Genomic DNA, 12071 nt, shown 5'->3' on the forward strand with positions numbered 1-12071 from the left:
TGGGGCGCCTTAATGATTTGCCCAGCAAACCAAGAAGCATCAAGTTACACGCCATCCCTGAGGTAAAATTCTTCCCTGAGAATGCCTGCCACCTACATGCCCACGGCCGTCCCGTGGCCGGAGCAAGCTGTCGCTCCTGCATAAATATGATCTTGCGCCGTAAACCAAAGTGAGATCCAAATCTGAATATGCTCGGCTCAGCTGCCATTTTGCACTCCATAATGACCTCCGTTGTTCTGCCTGTCTCCTGCTGTCTCTTCCTGTATGTCATGTTTCCTGGTCTCCCATTTGAAAGGCCATTATATCGAATCATTACTTACTCTGAAAAAAAACATTCCGTCTGTTCTTGCTAATCATAGCTAACGTGCTCCTATGTCAGTGAGATTGTTTTCACTTGGTAAAAGATTATTCTTCTTGTCATGATAACTGCGGCCACTAGGGGCAGCGCTTAATTTTTGTCTATCGCTGACGTTTCGTTACATCTCAAAAGAGCAATTACTGTTAATAAATGCACATATTAAAGTGCTATGGGGTTGAAAAAAATAAATAAAGGCTATATATTTATTTATTAACAAATAGTAAATTTTAAAGTTTCAAAAGTGTTGTATTGTAGGGAATTATCCCGTTTACTGACTCTGTTTTGGATAAAATTTGGAACTTTTATAAAAACATTTTAAATTTTGTAATTTTTTTTTTGTAATACGTAGCTTTCTCCTGCCTACTCCCATCCTTTCTGTTGTTGACATGTATATTTGTTGCTCTTAGATCACCCTGTCATGTCCTAATACCTGGCCTCACAATGTTAAATATGAAGCCAGCCAAGAGGCCGGCCAGCTCCCCAGTGACTTCACCTCACACGGACAAGAGGCGCCAGCAGAGATGGGAGTCGTCACGCGCGATCTAGATTTATTACAGGTGAATGTCTTCAGGTTTTTCCATCCAGATTTAGGGATACGTTTCTGTACCTGTTGCAGTTCATCCCCCCCATAAATGATATCTCTCATTGCCTCCAATATTCTCCTTTTTAGTTTCTGATGATGAAAAAAAAAAGTGAGGGTCACAATTCCCCTTTGCAGGCCGTACATTCCTACTGTGCCTTTGTTACGTTGTAGGATTGCAAAACGCGTGACAACATGATCGGCTAATATATTTAGTAATAAAGCACTATTATAATTCATTAATAAAGGCATTATAACCTCAGCAAAACTGTACAAGCTAGCATACGCGAAAAAACTTTGTATTTTTTTTATTTTTGCTAACACCCTTTTGTCTGTTATTGGGTTTAAGTCTTGAGAGAAAGTGGTTGTGGAGCTACCTGAAACATCCATGCTATATGGGTTTCATTACGTTATTTATATGTTATTACTTAGCGCTGGACAAGGAGTACGTATTTATATCGGTCTCATTGTAGCTTAGCGGGAATTCAGTTCCTGGGAATGTTCCCAATGTTCCTCCTGATTAGAAGGGGAAAGGCGCCGCATGGCCTGTATCATGTTTCCTCGCACACTATAGAGGAACGCAGGCAATTTACCAGAAATATTCTACCGTAATGAGGAAAATCATGGTGATGTCCTGCAGCACATTGCAACTAAGGCCCGTATTCAATTAGAAGTGAAAAGTCAGTTTCGCCATCATCGCTGGTTTCAGGTGCGAAAAAGTATCCAAATCGGCGAAAACCAAACAGGCGAAAAGGCCTGTCGTTTTTGGGGAAATCAGCCTGACAACCCCCAAAAGATGCTCTGACATGGGAGTTCACTATGGGTATGGTCTCAATAGGCGCTATTTAGCATCTTTGGGACAGGGGTGAAGAATAGCATTTAGCAATTTCTACTTCAGGGTCCATAGGGTTCCACAGGATACCTTGGGGTATAGGTGATGACGTCAGGCATCTGGCACCATAGAGTTAAGCTTTCAGTCCTCCCAGGATGCACTAGGGTCCCCCTCCTATACCCCGCCCCCGAGCCAAGGCATCTCAGTTTAGTTTGGTGCCCGGCCGGAGTCTGAGGCACCTGTTGGAGTGGGGGCCAAGAAGAGCCCCTGAAGTTTTCTTCAAGCAGCTGTGGCTGCACAACTGGAAGTACAGCATGGACAGTCAGTCCTGACGTCCATGCTATCTTCCATACACCCCCGCCGGTACCAGAACGCCGGTACTGATCCGGGAATGCTGGTAAGCATCTGGGGTCACAGCTAGCGGTGACCCCAGATGTTCAGGACCATGGCCGGAATCAAGGGGGACAGCAAGGTAAGCAGCGGGGTCCTGCGGTGGGTCCCCGCTGTTACATGGTCCAGAGTCCCCAGGCAGGGGGCTCCCTGGGGACTGGCTGCAGCGTGGAGCCAGGTTCTAACCTGCGCTTCCACTACCCCCCTGGGACAGCTGGACCGCGGCAGAGCGGTAGCGCTGCGGGGTCCCAGGGGTTAAATGCATGCCAGGGGAGCGCGCCTTCCCTGTCTCACAGCCAGCGCCTCCCCCGCTGCACACAGCCCTCTCTGCACATGCTGACTGGTCCTGTGTCAGCGCTCCTCCCCCAGGCCAGCTTCTCTCTGCTCCTCGGCGGCCATCTTTGGAAGAAGCTTGGTGAGCGCTGCTGGACACTGAAGAACGGTGGCATCGTGGTCTGGGTCCCCCTGCATACCTCTCCTCCGTTGGATAAGGTCTGTGTATGCAGCGCTGTGTCCTACCAGGCTCTGAGTCTGTGTAGTTGAGGATCAGCGCTGATAGTGCAGGAATTGATTTCTTTGCAGTGTTTGTGACCTATGCTAGCGTCTGCTGCCTGTACTTTCATTTTCTATCTGTCAGCATTTAACTGTCCCTGTTCTTTCTGCTAAAGCCCTTGCGGTGCGGTGCTTGCAGGGTGCTCTCACACTATACTAGCGAGTATCAGTGAGTGGGGTCACATACTTACCATTATGTCTGAAAGTGATTTTCCTCTCCAGCGTTTATGTACTACTTGCAAGGTACCTATAGCGGAGGGGGACGGCAGTGCGGAGGGACTATGGCCCTCATTCAGAGCCGTACGCTCTGAGCAGAGCCGCACGCTCTGAGCAGAGCCGCACGCTCTGAATGAGGGCCGGGCTCCATTTTCATGGAGCGTCCTCCTGGACGCTCGTATAGCTGTGGGTCACCACCCACAGGCTATACGAGCGTGCATTGTGATGGCCGCGATGGTCGAGACCATCGCGACCATCGAAATTGCGAGCCGGAGCCTGCGGTTGAGGTTTTCAACCGCAAGCTCCGGAGTGATTTTGGCTCTATCAGAGCCAAAATCACTCCCACTGACATCACTAGTGATGTCAGTGGGCCGGCTTCTGACGGGAGGCGTTCCCGTGGGAACGCCCCCGTCAGGGAGGCATGCCCCCGGCACGCCCACCAAAGGGGGCGTGCTGTCAATCAACATTGACAGCACGCCCCCTTTGATCGGACACAACGAGCGAAGGACTTTCCTTCGCTCGTCGCGTCTGGCGCATGCGCACGACGGAGCTCCCTCCGTCGTGCGCATGCTCAGTCCATAACATCGACCCACTTGCGAGCGGACAGCCGCTCGCGAGTGGGTCTGAATCAGGCCCTATGTCGACGGTGTTATTCGTTGACGCGACCGATTACGGTCACGGCTCCGGTACAGGAGCCGCCCTGGGCTTGTTTTACAAAGCGCTTACAACCCTCGTGGGCCAGTTAGCTCCGCAGCCTGCCCTTACTCAGATGGGTTTGTCCCAGCAGTCAGTGGTGTCGTCACCCATGCAGGTTTTCCCAAGACAATTGATGGTACCCCACAGTCTCCCTATTTCCCCTCCTCAGGTCTCTCATAAGCCTGCGTGGGTTAATTCGTTAACAAGCTCTGTACAGCAGTTGTCAGACGTGTTGCAAGGGGAGTCTGTGTTGCGGCCTCACAAGCGGCCGGTGGCGTCTCTGTCTGCTCCTTATGAGGATGACGACGGGACGTCCGATGATGGGGAGATTCTGGATCTTTCTGACCAGGAACCTTCCCGTCCTAAAGAGTCGGACGCTAAGTCTAAGGTGTATATACCTGGCCTTATTCGTGCAGTCCGTACTGCTTTAGTTATTGAGGATGAGGAGCCTCCGGTATCAAAGTCCAAATACGCCTTTTTCAAAGATGTTAAAGGAGATACCACAGTGTTTCCTCTTTCGGGGCAATTAGTTGACCACCTGGAGGAAGCGTGGAAACAGCCAGGCAAACGATATCAGCCTCAAAGGCGTTTAGCAGTAGCATATCCGTTTTCGGACAATTATTTTGCCAAATGGGAATCCCCGCCTCAGGTGGATTCTCATGTGACACGCTTTGTCCGTAGTGACACATTACCCATGCCATCCATGTCCTTCCTTAAGGATGCTACGGACCGCAAGGTGGAGATCTGCCTGAAGTCCGCCTATTCCTTTGCGGGGGGGCAGCGCAGCCGGCTATGGCCATTTGCTGGGTTGCCAGAGCTATGGAGCGCTGGGCTGATACGTTGGAGGTGTCCTTTGATTCCGACTGTTCGGCTGAGCAGACGGAGTTGATCGGCAATCTCCGGGAAGCGGCCTTGGATATTAGTACCCTGGCGTCTCGAATTTCTTCGGCAGCTGTGGCTGCTCGTCGCACCTTGTGGTTGCGATCCTGGAAGGCGGACGCTGATTCCAAAAAGGGTTTGGAGGCGTTGCCTTTTAACGGAGAAGTTCTCTTCGGTCCGGACCTGGACAAGATTGTAGCCACGCTGGCGGCAGCTAAATCGGCATGTCTCCCGTCGGCTGCTATTCCTTCTCGTTCAGGTACTCCGTCCTTTCGGTCTTATAGGGCCCAGGGTAGGCCTAAGACACAGTCCTTTCCCCGACCGGCTGGCCCCAAGAAATCGGCCAAGCCCCGGAAACAGGCCTGGAGTACTAGACGTCCGGCCCCTAAGCCAGATGACAAGCCTGCGGCCTGACGGTCCGGGCCTCCCTTTGGGGGATCCCAAAGTGGGAGGCCGCCTGCTGCAGTTCGCCCGGTGTTGGTCGGTCACCACGACTGACACTTGGGTTCTCGAGGTGGTCTCACACGGGTATGCCCTCTCCTTCCGGCACAGACCCCCGGCTCGATTCTTCACCACGGGTCTACCATCAGACCGGAACAAAGCCACGGAGCTGCGGAAGGTTTTGCACACTATGCTCCAGGCTGGAGTTATAGTGCCTGTTCCATTCTCCCAGAGGGGCCAGGGTTTCTATTCCAATTTCTTTTTGGTGCAGAAACCCAATGGGTCGTTTCCTCCGATTCTCAACCTCAAAGCTGTCAACAAATCTTTGCGGGTGCCGAAGTTTCGGATGGAGACCCTACGGTCCATCATTCTGGCGCTGGAACCTGGGGACTACATGGTGTCATTGGACATACAGGACGCTTACCTGCATGTCCCTATTCTTTTGCGCCATCAACAGTTCCTCAGGTTTGCAATCCGCAGCGACCACTTTCAGTTCCGGGCGTTACCTTTTGGCCTGGCGACAGCACCACGTGTTTTCACCAAGGTGATGGCGGTCCTGGCGGCTTCCCTGCGGCTGCAGGGGGTCCGCATGTTGCCGTACTTGGACGACCTTCTCTTAGTGGCAGGATCTCCGGAGCTCCTTCTCCGCCACTTGGACCTGACCATTGCGCTACTGCAACGGCACGGCTGGTTGATAAACTGGTAGAAGTCCACCCTGATCCCGTCTCAGCGGATTCTGCACTTCGGAGCCTTATTGGACTCGGGACAGCAAAGGATCTATGTGACGGGGGGAAAGATCGCTGCCTTACAGTCGAGGGTGCGCAGTTGTCTGCAGAGCCGCCGGGTGTCTCTGCACTCGGCGATGAGGTTACTGGGCTCCATGGTGTCGGTATTCGACATGGTGGAATATGCCCAGTTTCACTCCAGACCTCTGCAGCACCTGATCCTGTCCAAATGGAATGGACTGCCTCAGTCTCTGAAATCCCAGTCGATAGTGCTCACTCCGGAGGTTCGCCTGTCCCTTGCCTGGTGGTTGCAGACGACCCATCTCAACAGGGGTCGTCCGTTCTGGGTGGCGAATTGGGTCCTGTTGACAATGGACGCCAGTCTTCGGGGCTGGGGAGCAGTTTCGGGTCCACACTTGTTCCAGGGCAGGTGGACTCCGGCGGAAGCGGAGCTTCCAATAAACATCTTGGAACTCCGAGCGGTTTTCAATGCTCTCCAGCAGGCACATCGGGTTCTCCAGGGTCGCTCAGTGTAGATCCAGTCGGACAACGCTACCACCGTGGCCTACATAAACCGGCAAGGAGGAACCCCAAGTCGGGCGGCTCTCGTAGAGGTGTCTCGGATCCTGGTATGGGCGGAGCGCAATCTTCCGACCATATCAGCGGGAGTGCTAAACTGGGAGGCGGACTTTCTCAGTCGCCAGGACGTTCATCCGGGGGAGTGGTCCCTGCACCCGGACGTTTTTCAACTGCTGGTGGACAGGTGGGGTCTTCCAGAGATCGACCTCATGGCGTCCTGGCACAACAACAAGTTGCCGGTGTACGGGTCTCGCACAAGAGACGAAGAGGCGTCTCTGGTGGATGCTCTGTCCGTCCGGTGGACGTTCCGGTTTGCTTATCTCCTCCGGTTTCCCTTCTTCCACGGGTAATCCGGAAATTCAAACAGGAAGGAGGGACGCTCCTGTTGACAGCTCCCGCATGGCCCAGGCGGCACTGGTTCTCAGACCTTCAGGCTCTGTCCGTGGACAGTCCTCTGCGGTTGCCGCTACGACCGGACCTTCTGTCACAGGGTCCTTGTCTTCACCCGGACCTGACTCGGCTGTCTTTGACGGCATGGCTGTTGAGACGGCCATGTTAAGGTCCAGGGGGTTTTCCAGCTCTGTAGTACGGACCATGCTAAGAGCTCGGAAACCGTCTTCCGCGAAAATATACCATCGCGTGTGGCATACGTTCTCCCAGTGGTGTCGACCGAGAGGTTATGCACCGCCCGAGCTTCGTTTGTCTCGAGTACTCGCCTTCCTACAGGCGGGACTGGACCATGGGCTTTGCCTTGCTTCTTTGAAGGTGCAGGTTTCTGCCCTGTCTGTCTGGTTTCACTGTAGGATTGCTACAATCCCGGATGTACGCACCTTTATGCAGGGCGTTCTGCGTATTCAGCCGCCTTTTGTTCCACCTGTGGCGCCATGGGACTTGGCTGTGGTCCTGAGGGCTCTCCAAGGACCGCCGTTTGAACCACTGGGCTCAGTGGATCTTAAATGGCTAACAGCTAAGACTGTTTTCCTTCTGGCCATAGCTTCGGCCAGACGTGTTTCTGATTTAGGGGCTCTCTCTTGTAGACCCCCTTTCTTGATTTTTCATGGGAACAGGGCAGTGCTACGCACTCGTCCTGAATTTCTGCCCAAAGTTGTTTCCCAGTTTCAAGTTAATGAGGAAATAGTTGTTTTCCGGCTTTTAACTCACCTGGTCTTTCGGTGGGTGAGGCCACTTTGGATGTTGTGCGGGCCTTAAGGACTTATGTTGACCGCGCTTCTTCGTTTAGGAAGTCGGACGCCTTGTTTGTCCTCTATGGCTTCCGTAAAAAGGGTTGGCCTGCTTCAAAGCAAACTTTGGCAGCCTGGATCCGTATGGCAATTTCTGAAGCTTATCTTCATGAAGGCCTACCGGTTCCTCCTTCTGTGAAGGCTCATTCCACTAGGTCTGTGGGTCCTTCGTGGGCAGCTCGACGTGGTGCCTCTGCAGTCCAGATCTGCAAGGCTCCTACGTGGTCCTCTGTCCATACCTTCGTGAGGTATTACAGGTTTGACACCTTTGCCTCTCAGGATGCTTCCTTCGGGCGGTGGATTCTCCTTTCAGCACAGGAGCGTCCCCACCCTTAAAGGATACTGCTTTGGGACATCCCCAAGGTATCCTGTGGATACCCTATGGACCCTGAAGTAGAAAATATGAGATATGGTAAGAACTTACCCTTGTTATCTCTATTTCTACGAAGTCCATAGGGTTCCACAGGACTCCCGCCCTGTCGCACCTGTGCTGCAGATGGGCTTTACTCTGGTCACCGGTTTTTCCGTCTCCCTCTAGTGAGAATGTGATTCTTGTGTGTGTCCAGATCTTTTTTCTCTCTTCCTTCTCCTCCTCCGGCCTATGGCTTGGTAACTAACTGAGGTGCCTTGGCTCGGGGGCGGGGTATAGGAGGGGGACCCTAGTGCATCCTGGGAGGACTGAAAACTTATCTCTATGTTGCCCAGCGACTGACGTCACACCTATACCCCAAGGTATCCTGTGGAACCCTATGGACTTCGTAGAAATAGAGATAACAAGGGTAAGTTCTTACCATATCTCATATTTTTTTTGGGGGGAAATAAATCGTTTCATCTAATTTGGGGTACATGAAAATGGGTGCAAGCATATTTTAAAGTTGCTAAAGTCGAGCATTAAAAAGGGCCAAAAACGCACCTTCAGCAAACACATGCAATAAAAAAAACCCCTCCTCCATACTTCTAGACCCCCCCAAATGTTATTTCACTAGTTTTTGATTTTGTAACCCCACTTAGATTTTTTTCGCCCATTTTTTAAAAGTGTTTTGTTTGGGGTGTCTTTTGTGGGTGTTTGTTTTGCGTTTTTTTGACGCAGTTAGCGTCAAGGGGGGTGTAAAAATGGTTTAGGGGGGTTGCCGCAATTCTGCACCACAAAACCCCAATGTTATATGAGGCAGTAGGACCAGCCATACATAGTGCAGTGTATGTAATACATCAGACATATACAGAGCCAGTGATCACAGTAACCTGTTATATGCGGCAGTAGGACCAGCCATACATAGTGCAGTGTATGTAATACATCAGACATATACAGGACCAGTGATCACAGTAACCTGTTATATGCGGCAGTAGGACCAGTCATACATAGTGCAGTGTATGTAATACATCAGACATATACAGGGCCAGTGATCACAGTAACCTGTTATATGCGGCAGTAGGACCAGCCATACATAGTGCAGTGTATGTAATACATCAGACATATACAGGGCCAGTGATCACAGTAACCTGTTATATAGGGCAGTAGGACTAGCCATACATAGTGCAGTGTATGTAATACATCAGACATATACAGGACCAGTGATCACAGTAACCTGTTATATGCGGCAGTAGGACCAGCCATACATAGTGCTGTGTATGTAATACATCAGATATATACAGGACCAGTGATCACAGTAACACGTTATATGCGGCAGTAGGACCAGCCATACATAGTGCAGTGTATGTAATACATCAGACATATACAGGACCAGTGATCACAGTAACCTGTTATATGCGGCAGTAGGACCAGCCATACATAGTGCAGTGTATGTAATATATCAGACATATACAGGGCCAGTGATCACAGTAACCTGTTATATGCGGCAGTAGGACCAGTCATACATAGTGCAGTGTATGTAATACATCAGACATATACAGGACCAGTTATCACAGTAACCTGTTATATAGGGCAGTAGGACCAGCCATACATAGTGCAGTGTATGTAATACATCAGACATATACAGGACCAGTGATCACAGTAACCTGTTATATGCGGCAGTAGGACCAGCCATACATAGTGCAGTGTATGTAATACATCAGACATATACAGGGCCAGTGATCACAGTAACCTGTTATATGCGGCAGTAGGACCAGTCATACATAGTGCAGTGTATGTAATACATCAGACATATACAGGGCCAGTGATCACAGTAACCTGTTATATGCGGCAGTAGGACCAGCCATACATAGTGCAGTGTATGTAATACATCAGACATATACAGGGCCAGTGATCACAGTAACCTGTTATATAGGGCAGTAGGACTAGCCATACATAGTGCAGTGTATGTAATACATCAGACATATACAGGACCAGTGATCACAGTAACCTGTTATATGCGGCAGTAGGACCAGCCATACATAGTGCTGTGTATGTAATACATCAGATATATACAGGACCAGTGATCACAGTAACACGTTATATGCGGCAGTAGGACCAGCCATACATAGTGCAGTGTATGTAATACATCAGACATATACAGGACCAGTGATCACAGTAACCTGTTATATGCGGCAGTAGGACCAGCCATACATAGTGCAGTGTATGTAATATATCAGACATATACAGGGCCAGTGATCACAGTAACCTGTTATATGCGGCAGTAGGACCAGTCATACATAGTGCAGTGTATGTAATACATCAGACATATACAGGACCAGTTATCACAGTAACCTGTTATATAGGGCAGTAGGACCAGCCATACATAGTGCAGTGTATGTAATACATCAGACATATACAGGACCAGTGATCACAGTAACCCGTTATATGTGGCAGTAGGACCAGCCATGCATAGTGCAGTGTATGTAATACATCAGACATATACAGGGCCAGTGATCACAGTAACCTGTTATATGCGGCAGTAGGACCAGCCATACATAGTGCAGTGTATGTAATACATCAGACATATACAGGGCCAGTGATCACAGTAACCTGTTATATGTGGCAGTAGGACCAGCCATACATAGTGCAGTGTATGTAATACATCAGACATATACAGGGCCAGTGATCACAGTAACCTGTTATATGCGGCAGTAGGACCAGCCATACATAGTGCAGTGTATGTAATACATCAGACATATACAGGACCAGTGATCACAGTAACCTGTTATATGCGGCAGTAGGACCAGCCATACATAGTGCAGTGTATGTAATACATCAGACATATACAGGGCCAGTGATCACAGTAACCTGTTATATGCGGCAGTAGGACCAGCCATACATAGTGCAGTGTATGTAATACATCAGACATATACAGGACCAGTGATCACAGTAACATGTTATATGCGGCAGTAGGACCAGCCATACATAGTGCAGTGTATGTAATACATCAGACATATACAGGGCCAGTGATCACAGTAACCTGTTATATGCGGCAGTAGGACCAGTCATACATAGTGCAGTGTATGTAATACATCAGACATATACAGGACCAGTTATCACAGTAACCTGTTATATAGGGCAGTAGGACCAGCCATACATAGTGCAGTGTATGTAATACATCAGACATATACAGGACCAGTGATCACAGTAACCCGTTATATGTGGCAGTAGGACCAGCCATGCATAGTGCAGTGTATGTAATACATCAGACATATACAGGGCCAGTGATCACAGTAACCTGTTATATGCGGCAGTAGGACCAGCCATACATAGTGCAGTGTATGTAATACATCAGACATATACAGGGCCAGTGATCACAGTAACCTGTTATATGCGGCAGTAGGACCAGCCATACATAGTGCAGTGTATGTAATACATCAGACATATACAGGACCAGTGATCACAGTAACCTGTTATATGCGGCAGTAGGACCAGCCATACATAGTGCTGTGTATGTAATACATCAGACATATACAGGGCCAGTGATCACAGTAACCTGTTATATGCGGCAGTAGGACCAGCCATACATAGTGCAGTGTATGTAATATATCAGACATATACAGGGCCAGTGATCACAGTAACCTGTTATATGCGGCAGTAGGACCAGTCATACATAGTGCAGTGTATGTAATACATCAGACATATACAGGACCAGTTATCACAGTAACCTGTTATATAGGGCAGTAGGACCAGCCATACATAGTGCAGTGTATGTAATACATCAGACATATACAGGACCAGTGATCACAGTAACCCGTTATATGTGGCAGTAGGACCAGCCATGCATAGTGCAGTGTATGTAATACATCAGACATATACAGGGCCAGTGATCACAGTAACCTGCTATATGCGGCAGTAGGACCAGCCATACATAGTGCAGTGTATGTAATACATCAGACATATACAGGGCCAGTGATCACAGTAACCTGTTATATGTGGCAGTAGGACCAGCCATACATAGTGCAGTGTATGTAATACATCAGACATATACAGGGCCAGTGATCACAGTAACCTGTTATATGCGGCAGTAGGACCAGCCATACATAGTGCAGTGTATGTAATACATCAGACATATACAGGACCAGTGATCACAGTAACCTGTTATATGCGGCAGTAGGACCAGCCATACATAGTGCAGTGTATGTAATACATCAGACATATACAGGGCCA

The 12071-nt window shown here is 49.5% G+C and overlaps 1 protein-coding gene across 4 annotated transcripts in view; it reads left to right on the forward strand.

Annotated features, from left to right (window-relative positions):
- Positions 1–12071, forward strand: part of LOC148506484 (uncharacterized) — a 35408-nt gene that overhangs the window by 8352 nt on the left and 14985 nt on the right. For all 4 annotated transcript variants that reach the window (XM_088446503.1, XM_088446504.1, XM_088446501.1 and 1 more), the window contains exon 5: positions 766–915. In XM_088446503.1, coding sequence (XP_088302629.1) covers positions 766–915 — 150 coding nt within the window. The remainder of the gene's footprint in view (positions 1–765; positions 916–12071) is intronic.

The sequence above is a fragment of the Taudactylus pleione genome, unplaced genomic scaffold (assembly GCF_031769625.1).
Source record: "Taudactylus pleione unplaced genomic scaffold, aTauple2 ptg000400l, whole genome shotgun sequence".
NCBI lineage: Eukaryota > Metazoa > Chordata > Amphibia > Anura > Myobatrachidae > Taudactylus > Taudactylus pleione.